This window comes from Terrapene carolina, unplaced genomic scaffold, assembly GCF_002925995.2.
Source record: "Terrapene carolina triunguis isolate 2854851 unplaced genomic scaffold, T_m_triunguis-2.0 Scaffold62, whole genome shotgun sequence".
Taxonomy (NCBI): domain Eukaryota; kingdom Metazoa; phylum Chordata; order Testudines; family Emydidae; genus Terrapene; species Terrapene triunguis.
This window is the reverse complement of record NW_020664413.1, coordinates 3,853,222-3,872,042: the sequence shown is the minus strand read 5'-3', so window position 1 is coordinate 3,872,042 and position 18,821 is coordinate 3,853,222. Positions and strand designations below refer to the sequence as shown.

Sequence of the window (18,821 nt, the reverse complement as noted above, 5' to 3'; positions counted from 1 at the left end):
TCTGAGCCGATTTCTTCAGGAGCAAACGGCGAGAGAGGGAGAGGCACTTTCCCCTTCGAGCAGCGCTGGAACAGAATTAATCAGAGCTGAACGCTACATCCCCTTTTGGGCAGAGGTTCAGTTTCGCTTCTGCAGGGACAATACAGTACTGGATGGTTGCTTTGTTAGCCCCACACAATGAAAAGGGCTTAGTAGGATTTCTTTTGTAACAACTGTCTGGTTCAAACGCAGCAGATGACAAAAAAACATATACCATAAATTAGAAGTCAGCACAGCTTCCTAAGGTGCTAGTCACTAATAAAACGATTACTTGGGAGACAAACTATAGCTCTGGTACTTATAATCTTATCTTTAAAAAAAACCAATAGTCCACAGGATTCTGCATAAAAATAAGCACATTTAAGCCAAGAGCTCGCTGTTAACTAGGATAACCCGCTTTTTTATATATAGATCTCTCTCTAATTTTTTTCCCTAACATTGTTCTTCGAAGGACCAACTGGGTTTACAAAGGCATAAAAATAGAGATTTTGAAAGGGCAGCGTGCTAGTTAAGATGCTCAAGGCACCTCTGATTAAAATGATGGGAGAATATTCTACAGAACTGGCTCACAGTACAGCCGTGCTGTGAGCAGTTACTCTTGAATAGTCTTGTATTTTTGGAATGGGGGCATGGAAGGAAGACAAGGATAAAGGAATAGCCGTTGCAGCAATTCCCCCCCCCCCCCCAATCACACACACAAGATAACAAAATATGGAGAGAATCTGAGGACATGGGCCAGATTCTGATCTTAGTTACACCAGTGTGAATCCAGAGTGACTCCACTGGCGTTAGTTACACTACTGTGTAAATCTGGGGTAACTCCAGTGTTCCTGAATTTACATCAGCGTCACTGAGATCACAAGCTGACCATTAACTTTAAATATATATATACACACACTTTTGACCTACAAGAGGGTTTTTTCCCCCTCATATCGTACATGCAAGATCAGAAAGATGGGCTTGTTTTGGAGGTTTAACTGTGCCACAATGTTTTGCATGCTTTGCTAAAGCCAGCTTATGTTAGGTAAGAGTGTTATTTCATACAGTGTCCCAAGTATGGAGGAGGTAGCTGCACCTATACCAACCCTGTCAAGGCAAAAAGAAGGAGGAGTTTGGGCAGGGGGGACGTGACCTTAAAAAAAACAAAAGATCAGATCTGCTTGCCAGCTGCATCAGCATTCAAGTAGCATTTAAAGTACCTCCATGGGACTTTAGGATCTCTAAGGAATCTAATCTGTTGACTTTGACAAGTGTAAGACCCACGTTGTTTTATTTTAAGCAAGCAGGCTGCAGGGGAGTTTCAAACTCCCAGAACCAAACAGGAGCAAAGAATTGTGGGAAGGGCCAGTGTCAATATTAGGACCTGGAGTATCGTCCCCACGTCGACGTTGTGATAGTCCCGCGTCTTCTAACTCGTCACAATATAATAAAGTCATGCAGCAATTTTAAATAAGTAGTCAAACAGTTCACTTTTCTCTGACTTCAACTTGTTCACCAGCACAGGATTGGAGGAAGCAGGTCTAATGATACTTCATGTGCAGAATTCAAGAAAGGAAAATAAAAATAACAGCACAACCGGAAACACAGAAAGCAGAGTTGTTTTCTCAGTGGTATATCTCAGATATTCTGTCTCACCATTTCTTTTCCCCCACCCTCTTCCTTAAAACTGCACTTTCTAAACAGCCAGATTTCAAGCCCATCCCTGCCTACGTGAATCTAAACTTTTCCACTTTATTAACAGGCTTTTTTATTATTTCACAACTAGTTTAAACAAATCCAAAGTTTCAGATTTTTTTCTTCTTTTTAATTTGTCAGTTTCCCAATTTTCCCTCAAGAACATTTCCAGGGGCGGCGTGTGCTGCTGCGATCGTCCAGCTCCGAGGTCTGGAGGAATTTTGGACCGAGCCCAGCTACACACATTTCACTCCGATATGTGCTCTTCCTGATAACTTTTTGTGTTTGCTTTTAAACGTATAAAATCACAGTTCGTGTTACATCTTCAAAGGAAGAAAACAAAACACACACACGCGCACACACATCATATTGGTGAACACTGTACACTAAATAGGTCTTTTCAACAGCAGAACAGGACGTTTGGCCTATCATAGGTCGTAACATGGGCAGTGCCTGGAACTTTAGGGGTGCCATGCCAGCAACCTATACCACAAAACAGCTGAACCCACCCACCTATGGGTATCTTTACTTCTAGGCTCAGAGCATGGGACAGCTGGGCTCAGATCCTCAAAGGTATTTAGGATCCTAACTTCAATTGATTTCAGTGGCAGTTAGGAGCCTTTGAAGATCTAGGCCTTAGCTCTTTCCTGTTCGGGTATCAGACTGACATCCCCAAAATTCAGCCAACACAGCATTTACAGGTACCACACTAAGCCACTTCTGCATCAGCCTTGGAATTCAAATGCTGTCAAATCAAAGTGGGAAAGGGGCATTTGACCTGTCTTATTATTATGTATATAGTTTAATAACACTTTTGAATTCATTTTACTGCTAAAACCTTGCTCTTTAAGAAGAATCCAACCTTTAAGTTGACACTTTTTTTAGGCTCATGTTCCTTTAAAATTCTCTTTTCTTTTGTTTTTAAAAACACCTCCCGGAAAACTTGCTTTCTTCTGGCAGAAAAATCAGCTGGCAGCTCCGGGCTCTCACTGCACCCGCTCTGTGAAATTCTCCGGGAAAACCCCCCGACTTTGATCAAGTTCCTTATGCTGGAGCCAGTCAGCCTCTTTCACGCCCATCAGCCATCCTTCATCCTGGCAGAGAGATCAGATACCAAGGGCCAGATTATTTTTTTATGCAGTGCAGGTTGGGAGACATCAGAAAGGGAGTGGGTGAAACAGATGCGCAAAGTGATGCTCTGAGCTAGCCCGACTGGACTCCAAACAAGATGGGCAAAGGAGCTTCTTTTCATTTTTGCAGTTAAGCCCACCTCCCACTGGAGGCAATGGCAAAGCTCCCACCCTGTGTACAAGTAGGGCACAGTGATTATATGCAAGGCCTGAGTTTGCTCTCATTTATGCCACCTGTCAGTCAGGACTCCCATTGAAGTCAGATCAGTGCCAGAGAGATCAGAACCTGGCCCATGGGCACAGGGGGCTAGCGGGCCCCTGGGGCGCGATGGGATCCAGTGTACCTCTTTACATTGAGACGGGGGGGTGGGGTGTCTTCCTAGATGATGCGCTTTCGCTGGATCACGAGTTATTGGGCTTGGTGTAGGAATTGCTGCATGGAATTCCCTGGCCCATGTTATGGAGGAGATCAGACTGGATGGTCTTAAAACCTACGGATAACCTATAGATCAGGAGGAACTGCATAGCCGCCAGCAGAGTCCTGCCGGCGTTCAGTCCCCGCCCCTGCCGAGGTCATTCAGCAAGGAGGTTCCCTGCAGATTGGGAGTGTGTCTGGAGTAGGAGAGGGTTCAGGGGAGGAGGCTACTCAGACATGCAGCCGCTATTGCCTGATGCAGTTCTCTCTGCATAGCTCGGTGCTGTCACGAGGAAGCATCCTCTCAGCGAGCAGCATGCAAAGGCTCTGGGGGGCACCAGCCATGTGCATCGAGACAGCCTACGGGTTCATGTCCTTGCCCCACGGACAGTGCATGCATGGAGGACTGTTTACTACAACAGCTGCACGCGTTGTTCTGTGTCCTACGTCCACCTCTTTGGGTGAGGCATCCATCTCGGCCCTCAGCTCATTTAAATGCATCCCGTCAGACTAAGCCAGGGGTGGGCAAAATACAACCCATGGGCCAGATCTGGCCCATCTAACATTTCTGTGCGGCCTCCTCTGCCCCCTTGCGATCTCCGGGCTGCTAAAAGTCCCGTGGTGCAGCAGGGCGCTCAGAAGTGGCTATGGCCGGCTGCTGCTGGCACATCTCTGCATGCCCCTGGCGGGGGGGAGAGGTGGTTTCCATGCGTTGCCCTCGCCCCCAGCACTGTCCTCACAGCTCCCATTAGCCGGAAACCAGCCAATTGGAGCTACAGGGGTGGTGCTTGCGGGCATGGGCAGCACACAGAGACCTGCTGCCTCCCTCTCCGCAAGGGCACGCAGAGACGTGCCAGCAGCAGCCGGCCACAGCTGCTTCCAGGTGTGGTGTGGGGCCACGGCATGCAGGCAGCCTGCCTGAGCCCTGCTGTGCCGCCGTCTGGGAGCCGCCTGTGGTAAGCGCCTCCCGGCCAGAGCCTGCATCTCACACCCCCTCCCACACCCCAACCCGCTGCCCCAGGTCAGAACCCCCACCTGCACCCAAACTCCATCCCAGATCCTGCACCCCAATCCCCTGCCCCAGCCCAGAGCCCCCTCGTCCAAACTCCCTCCCAGAGCCCACACCCCTCACCCTCTCCTGCACCCCAACACACTGCACCAGCCCAGAGCTCCCTCCCGCACCCAAACTCCCTCCCTGACCCTGCACCCCCTTCATTAATATAGTAGAAATGTGCGGCCGTGACGACTTACCAAAATTTGTAGAGTGGCCCCCCCCTGCGAAAATTATTGCTCGCCCCTGGGCTAAGCTAACCAAGCAGCTGGGACAGAATGCTCAGCTACCAGCCGCCCCAGCCAGCGGTGGCGGTGAATTCAGATGTTTGCTCGGATTAATTTGCCTTACTGGAGCTGGCAGGAGTCACTGGAGGACAACCAAGGCAGCTATATAAAAACACATAAGAGAGCTGCCCCTATGGCAGCCCCCCACCCCATGCTCTGTGCTGCCTGCCTCTCTTAGGGAGCGAGCAGCAGGGCACACGCGGCTTCTCCTTAGGGTTTTTACCCTTTTGCTTTCCTCTCCTGCTCTCTGAATATTTTATATTGCTGCCACTGGAACAAAAAGCCCAGCGTCCTCAGGCTGGCAGCTCCCCGCTGGCAGTGCCGATGCTGCAGGCTGATTTACCCCGGCAGCGTCCTAAGAAGTCTTGGCCTCGTGCATTGAGGGGGCGTCCTGGAAACCGTACACGACACAAACCCACGTGCCCAATTCGGCGCAGCTGCGGACTGAAGGTTGGAGGGTCTGTGATAGACTTTATCGCGTCCATGTGCCATAACTTAAGCAGACAAATGGCTGGGTGGGAAGAAGCAAGCCCGGGGGTCTTTCCTGCAACGCCCAGTGAGGCAAGCGCTAGGTACCATCCAGCCGCTGGTCTGCATCTGTGATGCACAGAGGCACAAGCTGCGTGCCTCCCACCCCTCTACTGCACCCAATTACACGGGGCGGGGTCCCTGGGTCTAGGCGCTGCAGACATGGCATTAGCTTCCTCTCTGCTGCACTCAGGAACTGACACCTGATTTGAGCACTGAGGCTGCAGATGGTTATACACAATTAAATACATTAATTGCCTGGTTTTCCAAGCTTTCTCCACTCACATGCACCAAGCGTGCTCTTTGAGAGGCACGTTTTACAGGGCTGGGCCTTGCCAGAGATGAGCTGGAGCAGAGGATGCTCTGGAAGCTATTGTGAGTAGGCTGCAACACTCCAAGCATGGCTGGCGGCAGCCTGGACGATCCCAGCACTGTGGCTCTCAAAGCTGCATCCGGCTCAAGTGCACGTATCGGGCATAGAGAAACTCTGCTCCATAAGCGCCCTCTCCTGCCACCGAAGCTAGAAGGGAATCTCCCTATCATCCTCCATAGGATCAGGGTTTCCATTCTGGAAGCTGCTAGAGGCAGGTAACTCCCAGCCAGAAGAGGATACCATAGCCAGCAGAAATGGCCCGTTTGAGCTCCTCCCAAGACTCTCTCACAGTGAAGGGAGCAGCTGTAAAACTCCGAGTGCTTTACAGACAGGTGCATATGCACCATTATCCCCATTTTCTAGGCAGGGATGCGACTTGCCCAGGTAACACAGCAAACCAATGGCAGAACTGGGACTGGGACTAGAACCACCCTCTTCTGCCTTCCCGTTTGTACCCTGCCGACCCTCTGCACCACACTGCCTGCCTGCCATTAAAAAGGTATTCAAAGGGCCGGCTTTCTCCCTGCTGAATCCAGACCTCCATGGGGGAAATCCAGCCCCGCGGCTTTGTTCTAAAGAGCAGGGAATTCTCCTACCTGCTTCAAAAGCCACCGGGGCTGCGGGGCAGGGAGGTTAGATCTGTTTTCCTAGCAACTGCCCTCCTCTCCTGTTAACAGAATAACTGCAGCATCCCTAAACTGGAAGTCCTGAATCTCAGCACGGCTAGGAGGATTTCCTCAATGCTTTTATGGAGGGCTTGTAATAAACAAAGTCAGTCCCAGCTCATTCACCTCGGGCTTGGATCTGGGAGAGTCTGAACCTCTCCCTAGGAGAGTCAGGCGAGATTCTAAATCCAGACGGGACCCTTGTGATAATCTGTGTCTCGGATTCTGCAGCCGAAGGACGACAGCTTTGTTCTAGTCCTTAGACTATACTGCCATCTGCTGGGCAATGACATTAGAGCAATACCAAAACATCCCTGATGATATAGCTGGCATAGCTATACTGAAGTCAAGGACCTGGTCCATAGCGTGTAGACGTATCCTAAGAAGGCAACACTGTAGCTGGGAGGGACTCCCATCCCAGGTAGGATTTCACTCTTCAGGTGTATCTACGCTGTAGCTGGGAGGCGTGACGCCACGTATACACACTCGCTTTGATGGAGTTAGTGCGCTAAACTTAGCAGCGTTGCCCTGGGTGCAACACCGTCCGGGCTCCTCGGTTCATACTCACGTGGCTTGCCCACCACTCCCCGCACTCCCCCATGACCACACTGGTCCATTTAGCGCGCTAGCTCGCCGGTGTACATCTACTGCATGTACGTCTATTGAGCTGGGAATGACCCCTCCCAGCTGCAGTGTAGACACACCCGAAGAGTGAAGTCCTGGAGCTTCCCCTCCCCACTCCACCCGCTGGGAAGATTCCCTGTAAGCAGAGGATCTGTGTACCCGGGATTGCAGCCTGCGATTCTCAGCACGTTAGGAGCTGGGATTGGGAGCAGGAGGAAGATGAAGGTCAGCCTTGGATTAGCCAAGTAATGACCCCTGCTGGCTGATCAAGGAGCAGCACGGACAGGTGCCCACCTGAGGCCTGACCAGCTGCTCTGCTGGCAGGAGGAAGGCCTAGCTACCTTAGGATGTAGTTACAGGAAAGAGGAGAGGGATAATTTTTTTGTAAAGGCCCCCGCCCACACCCCACTTTCCATGCCTTTAGCCAGGCTGACGTCTCTGCAGGACCCTCGCTCTCGGAGAAAACCCACCCTCGGTTCTCCACCCAGCTGCCAGCGACAGACCCCAGCCAGTGAGGGGAGGAGAAACAATCAGTCCCGACTCCTCCCAGTCTTCTCCCCCCGCCCTCACCTGCTCATCTGGGTTGTCGAACGGAATCACCAGCACCACGTCCCCAGCCTTCAGCGGCAGCTCGTCGCTGTCCGTGGCCACATAGTCATGCATGGCCTGAACCTACGAGAGATGAGGACTCGGATGAGCACCCGCCCAGCTCTCCAAAGGCGGGACGAGGCACGCGGAACCTTGTGCAGAATTTTCAAATCTCTGCGATTCCCATTTCTTCGAGCCAGTTTTATCCCAGCCATTTCAGACCAGATCCTCAAAGTAATGGGGGTGCCCAATCCCCATTGATTTCAAAGGGAGTTAGGCACTATGTCCCTTTGAGAATCTGGGCCTTTGTCCCTCCCATCTCTGTTTCTCTATCACTTACAGGCAGTCGCTCTGCCTCCCCCAGAAATGAACTGCTCAGACCCAGCTGCTCTGGTGTAGACGGGCTTCTGCTTCTAGACCCAGGCTGAGTTCGCTGTTTAAGGCAAACAAGTGACTTGGGACAAGGGAGTCACGGCATTGGAGTCCACAATAGCTGTTCTTACCTAGGGTGACCATAGGTCCCATTTTGGCCGGGACAGTCCCTTTTTTAAGCCCTGTCCCAGACGTCCCGACTTTTTTGGCAAAAGAGGGCATTTGTCCTGTTTGTTCTTGCCGAGTGATCAAATTGGCAAGAGCACATGGGATAAATGGCCACTTTTGTCAAAAAAGTGGGGTGCTGTGGGGAGGAACGTGTGGGTGAGAGAGTGGAGATGCCAGCCCTGGGGGGGGGGGCTGGCTTGGAGGGTGGGAGAGGAAGGGTTTCAGTGCATGGGGGACCGGCAGGGTTCCAGCAACCAGCGACAGTCTTGAGTGGGGGCGGGGGTGGGGGAGGCGGCAGGGCAGGGTTCCAGCAACCCGGTCAGCAGGGCTCGAGTGACCAGCGACAGCCTCGTGTGGGGGGCCTGCAGGGTTCGAGTGACCAGTGACAGTCTGGGGGGAGCGCCTTGGGCGAGCAGCTGGGGCCAGCCCCATGGGGGGTGGGGAGGCCTCGGGCTAGCCCCACGGGGTGTCCCATTTTCCCTTTGGGAAATATGGTCACCCTATTCTTACTTCCAAAGGGCACAGATGCCCTTTAAAAAGAGAGGCTGTGAGTTTCTGACACCCGCCTTAGCCTAGGGCACAGAAAATGCCTGCAGGTCAGAAGTCACCCCACAATTTGGGGCTGAACCAGATCCCAGCACCATCAAACGCGGGAGCGGCTGCGATCTGGGGCCTTATTTCACTGCTCACTCTTATCACGATCCCCAAACCCCCAGATCTGACTGACCCTAGAAATCTGGGGTGTTGGAAACGCAGCTCTGAACTCTCAGGCCTGACTGTGGTTTATCTGCCTGAGTTCTGCCTTTAACGGGGCCCTGTCACACTTCTCCAGATGGCAACTGGCACCCGGTCAAGAGGACCAATTGGCGTAGCCAGAGCACTGATTCAACATCTCTCCCACCTGCAGAGCTCCGTCAGGCTCAGCCTACAGGGATTAGAGCTTTCCCCGTCCCCTACCCCTGGGATGGGGAGAGGCGGACATGACTCCAACCTGCCCCCTGCAGAACAAAAGCTCTGAGGGGCCAAAGAGGCTGCCCACTCCACTGGCTACAGTGAATCTGGCCCGGTGTCTAAGGGAACCCACATCATTGGTGGCTTTCCCATTCCACTGTCCCCGGCAGCCCCATACACCAAGTGCAGTGACACCAGTGGCTAACACCTCCTGCACGTGGGTCGCAGGGACGGATCAGCCCCCATCCCGCACGTGCTTACCTTAAACAGGAAACCCGGGGGCATGTCGGCCCTTTCAGAGGGGGCGCTGCCCTCCTCGGTGCCGTTGACGGTGGCTGGGAACGTCTCCACGACAACAGCAGGCAGGGAACTCTGGGTGGGGTCGGGGGGCAGGCGGGGAAGAGAAGGGGAGAAAGGGAACAAAGCCACACTGAGAAAGGAGTGTCCAAACTGCTCCCCCGCTGCAGAGACCCACTAAATCCAGCCACAGCCTGCCCCGGATCCCAAGCGCCTTGATTGCCAGTGGGGTTTCCAAGCATGCTAGGCCACGTCAGGTTATAGCCCTAACTGGAGCAAAAGGGAAAGCAGAGAAGGTGGAAGATACTATCGAGGAATCCGGGCTTGTAAGGAACTTAGGCTGGGCGATGAAGGTGGCTTGATTACCTTTTGGGGGACAATATGGACATTTTTGTATTCTACGGGGAATGTCGTATCTGCGCTGCGATACTGAACATTTAGGGAGCCCCATCACGCTCACAGCAGTGAAATATACACGCAGCGGTGCCACGCTGCTGGGACATTTACGTTTCCTCACTCCTCGCAATACCCCTGTGGAGTGGGCCAGTGGCATAACGCCCCTCTTACAGACTGGGAAATGGAGGCAGTGAGGTGAAGCAACTTGCTCGAGGTCACAGCAAGAGTTAGAGGTCCGGGGATTCGGGCGGGATGGAGGTCAGTGGGTGTGAAGCAAAAGGTGGGCGGGGGACACCAGTCCCCCTCAAACAAGCTTATCACAACTCCTTCTGGCTTGGCTTTGGGGCATGGGAGGGTTAGGGGGCTGAGGGAGAAGGAAGGTTCCTCATCTGCTCCCGAAGGCCTTGGCTCGAGCGTGCAAGACAAACCCAGTGCATGTCTGGCCTGTGAACAGGGACACAACGTGAGCATGCCAGTCACAAGGGCAGCTTCCACGCCTGATCATTCCACAGCCCTCTTTCCATCCCAGCTGCCCCCGCAAATCAAGAGCGGGGTGGGAGAGGACGGATCCCACCTTCCCTACGTTCTTACAGGAGCAGATCCTGAGTCAGTTTCTGTTTTAGGTGCTTCAGCTCCAGCTGCGGCTTCTGTCCCAGCTGCTTCGGCACTAGCAGGAGGTGCTTCCGTCCCTGCTGGCTCGGCACTGGCAGGAGCGGTTTCTGCTGGCTGCAACACAAGAGGCATCCGGGGAGAGAGTTACACTCATTAGAGAGAGAGTCTGTGCATGGGGAAAAAAAGATCAATTTAAAGATTACACTCTCCAGGCAGAGATCACAGCTAGCCAGATCAAGGAGATCGACGCTGTCCACCGCTGCCATCTCCTGGCAATTAGGAAAATGATTCTTGCTCCTATGTTTTCCTGACTCTCCATAGTCTAGCTCGCCTGTAGTTCCCACTCCATCCAGCCTCAGGTAAAGCTCCAAGTGAAATTAATGGGAGTTTTACCCGAGTACAGAATGAACTATTTGACTGCATGCGGCCACAGGAAAGGAGACAACCATATGAGGTACACCCAGCTGACCTGACGCTCTCATTTGCTGGGCCAAATACTGGTCTCGGTTACTCCAGTAAAGGAGCTCCATTGCAATCACTGGGGCTACCCCAATTCACCCAGGTGTAACCAAGAGCAAACTCTGATCCGCTCTCTATATAGAACAGGTACAGATCTCTATGCAATTATAACGGAATTGTGGAAGTAAATTTGTGGTGTCGGCGAGAGGGCTTTGGCTTCTTTGACAACCAGCTGATGGTTCCAGGAAGGAGAATTACTGTGCTGGGATGGGCTCCCTCTAGCAAATACCGGGAAGAGCATCTCTGGACATCATCTGGCTAACCTGACAAGGAGAGCTTTAAACTAGGTCTTATGGGGGATGGTGACAAAAATCCAGCCAATGCACATCTAGGCTCAAGTAATGAAGACAAGGGAAAGGGGCAAATTTCTGGAGAAGGGCCTAAAAAAAAAGCAACAGGGCAGTCTGCAAAATATCTTCCCGGCCTGTACACAAATGCAGGGAGTTTAGGGAAGAAGCAGGATGAACTGAAGTCATGGTGTATGAAGAAAATGATGACTTATTTGGCATTACAGAAAGTCGGGGAGATAACGCCCATGATTGCAGTACCAGCATTAAGGGATATAGCTTGTTCCAGAGGGAGAGGTATGGGGGAGAAAAGAGGAGGCGTTGCACTGTATGTCAAGAATGTATACACTTGCTTCGAGGTCCACGGAGAAGTGAGCATCAGACCTACCGAGAGTCTCTGGGTGACGATAAAAAGGGAAAAAGGTCAGTAGTGATGTTATGGTAGGGGTCTATTATAGACCACCAAATCAGGAAGAGGAGAAGTGGATGAGTCATTCTATAAGCAATTAACAAGTTTAGCTAAGACACCTGAGCTAGTATTAATGGGGGATTTTAACTTCCTTGATATCTGTTGGAAGACTAATGCAGCCAAGCATAGCATGTCCTGCAAGCTCTGTGTAGGGGACAACTTTCTGATTCAGAAAGTTGAAGAAACAACTCGGGGGTCGTCCATTTTGGATCTGGTTTTGACCAACGGGGATGAATTAGTTGTGAACGTGAAGGTGGTCGGGAACTTGGGAAGAAGTGATCATGATTTGGGGGGAGGGATAGCTCAGTGGTTTGAGCATTGGCCTGCTAAACCTAGGGTTGTGAGTTCAATCCTTGAGAGGGGTCTGGGGCAAAAACAGTACTTGGTCCTGCTAGTGAAGGCAGGGGGCTGGACTTGATGACCTTTCAAGGTCCCTTCCAGTTCTAGGAGATAGGATACCTCCATTTTAAAAATGATCTGATAGAATTCAAGATCCTAAGGAAAGGAGGACACGAGAACAGCAAAACAAGGACAACGGACGTCAGAAAAGTGGAGCTCAAATGACTCAGAGAAATAGTAGACAAGGTCCCCTGGGAAGACCAATTAGGTAGAAAAGGAGTCGAACGGGGCTGGTGGTTCTTAGAAGATGTAATACTAGAAGCTCAACATCAAGCTATTCCGATACAGAGGAAGGATAAGAAGAGCCACAGGAGGCCAAGGTGGTGGCCCAGGGAGCTTTTAAGCGATCTAAAAACCCAAAGGGATACACAGAGGAAATGGAAGGAGGGGCATGTCACCAAGGAACTAGACATGGGAATAGCATGAGCGTCTAGGGACAAAAATCAGGAAAGCCCAGGCAAAGAATGAGTTACAGCTGGCAAGAAACGTTAGAGACAACAAGATGGGTTCTTCAATATGTCAGACAAAAAGAAAGATCAGGGATGGTTTGGGTCGATTGCTCAATGGAGAAGGGGAGCTGGTAACGGAAGATGATAGGAAGGCAGAGCTGCTCAATGCCAGTCTTCAAACAAAAAAAATACCATGTGACCAGATGACTAGCGAACTTACCATAGACAATAAAGGGGAAGGGACGCAGATCAGGATAAGTAAAAGAACACATCAGAGATCTTCTGACCAATCTGAATGAATTCAAGTCAGCAGGGCCTGGTGCTATTCACCCCAGGGTGCTGAAGAAATTAGCTGAAGAAATCTCAGAGCCACTGACAATAATATTTACAAACTTATGGATGACGGGAGAGGTCCTGGAAGACTGGAGAAGGGCTAACATAGTGCCCATCTATAGACCAGTCAGCCTGGCTTCGATACCTGGTAAGCTACTAGAGCAATGTATAAAACATTCAATTGTAAATACCTGGAGGATGAAAAGGTAATCACTAGCTGCCAGTGTGGATTTACTAAGAACAAATCATACCAAACCAGCCTGATCGCCTTCTTTGACAGGGTAACTGGTTTGCGGATAGGGGGAATATGGTGGACGTAATATACGTGGACTTCAGCAAGGCTTTTGACACAGTCCTACATGACATTCTGATAAATAAGCTGGAGAAATGTAGGCTTGTTGGACGTACCATTAAGAGGACACATAATTTGTTAAACAACCACAAACAAAGAGTAACTATTAATGGAATGATGACGGATTGGCAGGTCTCAAGTGGGTTTCCACAGGGATCTGTTCTGGATCTGGTGTTGGTTAACATCGTTATTAATGACCTGGATGTAGGAATAGAGAGCATACTGATCATATTTGCAGATGACACAAAGCAATGGGGTGTTGCAAACGCTTTGGAGGATAGAGCTAAAATTCAAAGGGATCTTGATAAATTGGAGAACTGGGCTATAGACAACAAAATGAAATTCAACAACGACAAATGTGAGGTGCCACACTTAGGGAAGAAAAACCAAATGCACAAATATAGAATGGGGGATAACTGGCTTGGCAGCAGCACTGAGAAGGATCTGGAAGCTGTGGTAGATCACAACCTCGACATGAGTCAGCAATGCGATGCTGTTGCAGAAAAAAAGACAAATGCAATTTCAGGTTGCATTAACAGAGGCCTGGCATGCAAGTCACAGGAGGTGATAGAACCACTCTACTCTGCGCTGGTTAGGCCGCAGCGTGAGTACTGTGTTCAGTTTTGGTCACCAAGGTATAGAAAGGATGTGGAGAAACTGGAAAGGATCCAGAGGCGAGCGACAAAGATGATCACAGGGATGGAATGCAAGCCATAGGGGCAAAGGCTGAAGGAACTGGGTATGTTTAGTTTGGAAAAGAGGAGATTAAGGGGGGACATGATAGCGGTCTTCAAATACTTGAAAGGCTGCCATAATAAAGATGGAGAAAAGTTGTTCTCTCTTGCCACAGAGGGCAGGACAAGAAGCAATGGGATCAAACTACAGCACAACAGATGTAGATTAAATCTCAGGAAAAACTTCCTAACGGTAAGAACCGTAGGACAATGGAACAGACTGGCTACGGAAGTCATGGAAGCGTCTTCACTGGAGGTTTTCAAAAGGAGGCTGGACAGCCATCTGTCTTGGATAGTTTAGACACACCAAATACTGCATCCTGGCTGGGGGTTAGACTAGATGACCCTTGTAGTCCCTTCTAACCTTATGGTTCTATGATTCTAGGGCTTGGATTGAGGACTATGAGCCAGATGCTCAGCTGGTGTAAATCAATGTCACCACATTGACTTCCATGGAGCTATGTTGATTTCCACAAGCCGAGGATTTGGCCCATCCAGTACAAGATGCAGAAACGGGAATCCTGTTAATCTGCCAGACTGAGTAAGAATGAAAAAAATTGTCAGTGATATTACCCGGATTCCTATTTGATTTTCAGCCCGTCCAATAAATAGGGGTCATCTGCAAATACGTGGCTTGGTTTTAATTCTTATAGGAACTTTCCTAAAGGCAAAATCCCCTAACAGGCAATTTCTAGGGACTTAAATATTACTTGGAATATTTAATTTTTGTGTAACCCTGAAATGGCGGGGTGTGTGTGGGGGGGGGGGGGGTCCAGATACAGCATTGGCTTAACTATCCTTAGATTTAGACAGTTTTTCCTAATATCTACCCTAAATCTCCCTTGCTCCAGCTTAAATACGGGGACAGGTTACCTAAGGAGGCTGTGGAATCCCCGTCATTGGAGATTTTTAAGAACAGGTTGGACAAACACCTGTCAGGGATGGTCTAGGTATACTTGGTCCTGCCTCCTTACTGGAGGGGGGAAAAGGAGGGAGGTGGGGAGGATGGATGGACTAGATGACCTCTTGAAGCTCTTTCTAGCACTACATTTCTACGCCTCTGATATAGAATGCTTCACTGAATTCTCCATCCCACATGCACACTGCATAGGGGAAGATCAAATGCTTCATAGCATCAAATGTATCTTCATGACACACTCAGTCACGCACACAATACCTGGGCCGAAAACGACCAGCCCATCTCCCTGGAAACTGGAGGGCCCAATCCTGCAACACTTAGACAGATAGTCCCAGTGGGCCTGATCCTCCTCTCCCTTATAACAATTTACCCCAGATGAGGATTTGATCCCACTGGCATTGAGGTGAGAAGAAACAGACCCATGTGATCATTCTAGCACAAACATGACTTCCGATGTCTTGCAAGGTTATGGATTTGGGTTTTGTTAGCAATATTCTTGTTATAAGGCTCTGCGCTTCCTGGAGGGGGTGGAGGGACAAGCTCCAATATGCAATATGCCTAGAGAGAAATATTCACCGACTTCTCCCTGCCTAGCCACTGCCTCCCAGGTGTGAATGTTCAGAGAGATTTGGGGGCTGTGAGTTGGTACGAAGTATATGCCAGTTTGAAACACAACAAGAACGCATGCCCTAAATTGCCTAAAATCTACAGCTGGGTCCAGCTAATCTAGAAACCTCCAGACCTGCATTTTCAGACCATCTATCCCTAAAGAACAGCTACCAGGCAGCTGAGGCACACAATCCATGCCACCAGAGGGGGTCACAAGAACCTAGTGAGCCAACGGGACATGATCCCCAGTGCGCAGCAGTGGTTTTCTTAAGGGTCAGACACCGTCATAAAAGAAACTGCCCTGGATTTGAAAGGACTGTTGAATTCCACAAGAGAGGAACGTGCAAAAAGGGTCCTCAGCGCTATGACCAAAATGCTTCCCAGGAAAACTGCAGTGACTAGTTTGAATACCTTCAGTAGACATTTACTATCGGTTATACGCAGCTCTACAACAGAGGAGATATTTTATGTGTCTATCTGTGTATACGTCCGCATGTTACAATATATACGCACAAATATATTTATATACACACACAGTATATGTATATGAATATATAATAAAGTACATACATACTTATATTTTCTATGTAGATTTATTAAATACACTAATGCACATGAGGGTAATTATCTACTTACACACACTCTATATATTCTCTACATATAGAAGTTTATTACACATACTATAGAATGCAGGGGTTTTCCAAAGCACGTTATAGAACTACTCCAGAATTCTGAATGGAGTAAATTCTCTTAGGCACAGATTCTGCAATGAGCTCTGTGTAGACAGAACCCTGCAGCCATTTGAAGTCCCACTGAAGTCAATGAGGCTTCAAGCAGAGGGGCCCACCCATGTGGGGCTCTTTGTGAGATCAGAACCTTGGCAAAAGTTGTCCTTGTGTAGATACCTCCCAGAGGGTATCAGTCTGATGAGGCAGGTTACTGCTCCGGGAATGCCCATCCTATTGGAAAGCTCTCGGTGCAGGAAGTCGCTGGGAGGTAAGGTCTACTGTGTTATACGAACATTTGGGATTTATTCCTGTAACGGTGGGGAAGGCCTAGAATTTACAGCACTGAACTTTGCTGTGCATTCAAATGGGACCTGAATTCCTCCCGTTCTAATCTGCGCCAGTCTGTCAGCACAGCCGCTTCTGACTGGATTGTCATTCTTGTTTCCCCTTCCATAGAGCTGAGGACACTGACAGTTCACAATCTCCTCAAAGCATTGTCCAGTCATTAAGGGACAGGCTGGGCCCTGCTGCCCCACAGTGGTGCACCGTGGGGCTGTGTCCTCTCCTGCATCTCTGCGCTCTGCGTAAGTATTATTCCTATTTTAGAGATGGTGAGACTGACATGCAGACAGGCTCAACGATCAGCTGAAGATCACAGAGCGAGTCGCTAGCAGAGCCCGGCTGAGAACTCGGGACCCCCAGCTGCTCCTCTTGAACTTGGAGCACTAGACAAAGCAGCCCCTAATTTAATGTAGGTCCCTCCAAAATGGCAGGTCCGTGCATGAATCCTTCTACAGTGCCTACTGTCACCTCCCATTCCCATTTGATCCCCACTGGCTACAGCTTAAAGGGGGAGCAGACCTAGTGCCTCAACCTCCCCAAATGTTGTCTCCCAAAGTGGGGGAGCACTTGTTCCTTGCAAAGTAAGGGTAGCGAGGCCATAACAGGAGAGTGGTTGCCCTGAACAGAGTTTAAGCATGGGGTGCTGTCATTAGAATCTGTTACAGCTAGCATAACACATGTATTCAGACTGTAAGCTCACTGGGGCAGGGATTGTCTTGTTCTGTGTTTGTGCAGCACCTAGCGTCACGGGGACCTGGACCGTGACTAGGGCTCCTAGGTGCTACCACAATAATAACCAGAACCCAGACCTCCTGCTCTCCATGTCCTAGAACACAGCTGCCAGCCTGCAGATCTTAGAACCACTCCCACCCGCCCGCCATACTCATGTGAGCACTACATTCTGGATAGACTTGGGCTTGGATTCCACTTACTTGGGTTGGCTGGGTCTCTGTGGACTGGCTGGGCCAGTCCACAGCAAATGTGCTATCACTAGGGTTGTCAGCAAGACACGGATCCACGGACTGCATGCTGCTCGAGGAAGTCTTTTCAGGCTGGCGGTTGGGATTGGGGGACAGAGAGAAGAGGAGGAAGATGGCAGTGGATAAAAAGGAGAAGTGCATGGTAAATAAGGGGGAAACAGCAGAAAATGAGACATTCACAGAGGTACAGATCGGCTGGACAGCTATTTGCAATTCAGATGAACTACAAACAAACACTTGAACATATTATGGAAACAGAGCTGCAACTTCACCAGCAAATCTCATGATCTTTCCATTGCTTGCTGTGTATTCTCAATAACAATGGTGCAGATCCAGATAACTCCGGTGGTCTTGGACAATGACAACAGAGCAACTCTGGATTTATCCCAGTATAACTGGGAACAGAATCCAGCCCATAGAACACACCCACACACACCCATATGTATGGCCAGCTTAGTAATTGTTCCCTTGTGTCTCCTAACCTGAGCGACTGTACTACAGCGATGTGTGTGACTCGCTGTCCCTTCAAAGGAAGCAAGGTTTCAATTTACAGGACGGCCAAGAAAACTCGGTGTGAGCAATGCGCTTTAGCCCAGCAAGGCGGTATGCACGGGATCATTTATTATAGCTATTATGGAGAAGGAAGCTGAGTGGCTTTTCATCATTTGTTTACAGCAGCGGCTGCTTAGGAAGATGAATCACTTTAATTAAAAGAAACTCAGCATAGTGTTGTGGAGGAGAAAGTGCCTGGTGATTGGAGACTTCGTGAGGATCAACACAGCTAGCAGTAGGGTGACCAGACGTCCCGATTTTATCGGGACTGTCCCGATATTTCCTTGTTTGTCCCGGGGCGGAGGCATCGGCAGCCCAGGCCCGTTCATTCCCCTGCGGGACCCGAGCGGGATGGGGGGGCTGGGGCCTGCTGCCCCCACTCCGGGGCCACCGCGGGATTGCACCAGCTGGGCAGCAGCCCAGACGCGATTAGCCAGGGGTTGGGCGCAGTGTGCGTGCTGCTAGGTCCCCGCAACAGGCCCGGGCTCGGGGGGTTCGGGCCTGGGTGCCAGAGCTGCAGCCGCCGAGCTTGGCCATCGGCCGCTTCCTCCCCCCGCGGCAGTGGGAGCTGCAGCAGCGGCTGCTCCCGAGTCCCGCTGCCCAGGCAGGGAGAACAGCCGCCACCTGGCCCCGCGGGCCGCCCCTCTACTCTCCCTACCGCCCGATTGAGTCCTGCCTGCTCGGGGCCAGGCCGGACTCTCACTCACCCTGGCCCCGCGCTTCCCCTGCGTCTCCGGGGCCTCCCTCCAGCGCTGGTGGAGGAAGGGTTTTTTTTTTTGGGGGGGGGGTTTGCCCCGTGTCCCGATATTTGGATATTTGACTTGGGTGATGTGGTCACCCTAGCTAGCAGGGAATCTAAGACGCCACTTCCCAGCAACCACCAATATTGCTCAGAAGGCCAAGCACACCCAGTGATGGTTTGGTTGAACAGACTAGCCCCGTGCAGTTTGATGCAGTCGGGGCGTTGGCCTTTGGGAGA

The 18,821-nt window shown here is 50.5% G+C and overlaps 1 protein-coding gene across 8 annotated transcripts in view; it reads right to left on the bottom strand.

The window, feature by feature from the left end:
- Nucleotides 1–1,290: 1,290 nt before the first annotated feature.
- Nucleotides 1,291–18,821, bottom strand: part of BIN1 (bridging integrator 1) — a 151,243-nt gene continuing 133,712 nt past the window's right edge. For 6 of the 8 annotated variants that reach the window (XM_026647382.2, XM_026647381.2, XM_026647384.2 and 3 more), the window contains 5 exons: nt 17,243–17,362; nt 10,150–10,284; nt 9,127–9,237; nt 7,357–7,458; nt 1,291–2,807 (listed from right to left, as the gene is read on the bottom strand). In XM_026647382.2, coding sequence (XP_026503167.1) covers nt 2,700–2,807; nt 7,357–7,458; nt 9,127–9,237; nt 10,150–10,284; nt 17,243–17,362 — 576 coding nt within the window. In that variant the 3' untranslated portion in view covers nt 1,291–2,699. The remainder of the gene's footprint in view (nt 2,808–7,356; nt 7,459–9,126; nt 9,238–10,149; nt 10,285–17,242; nt 17,363–18,821) is intronic. The other 2 variants (XM_026647386.2, XM_026647388.2) reach the window with 1 other exon arrangement.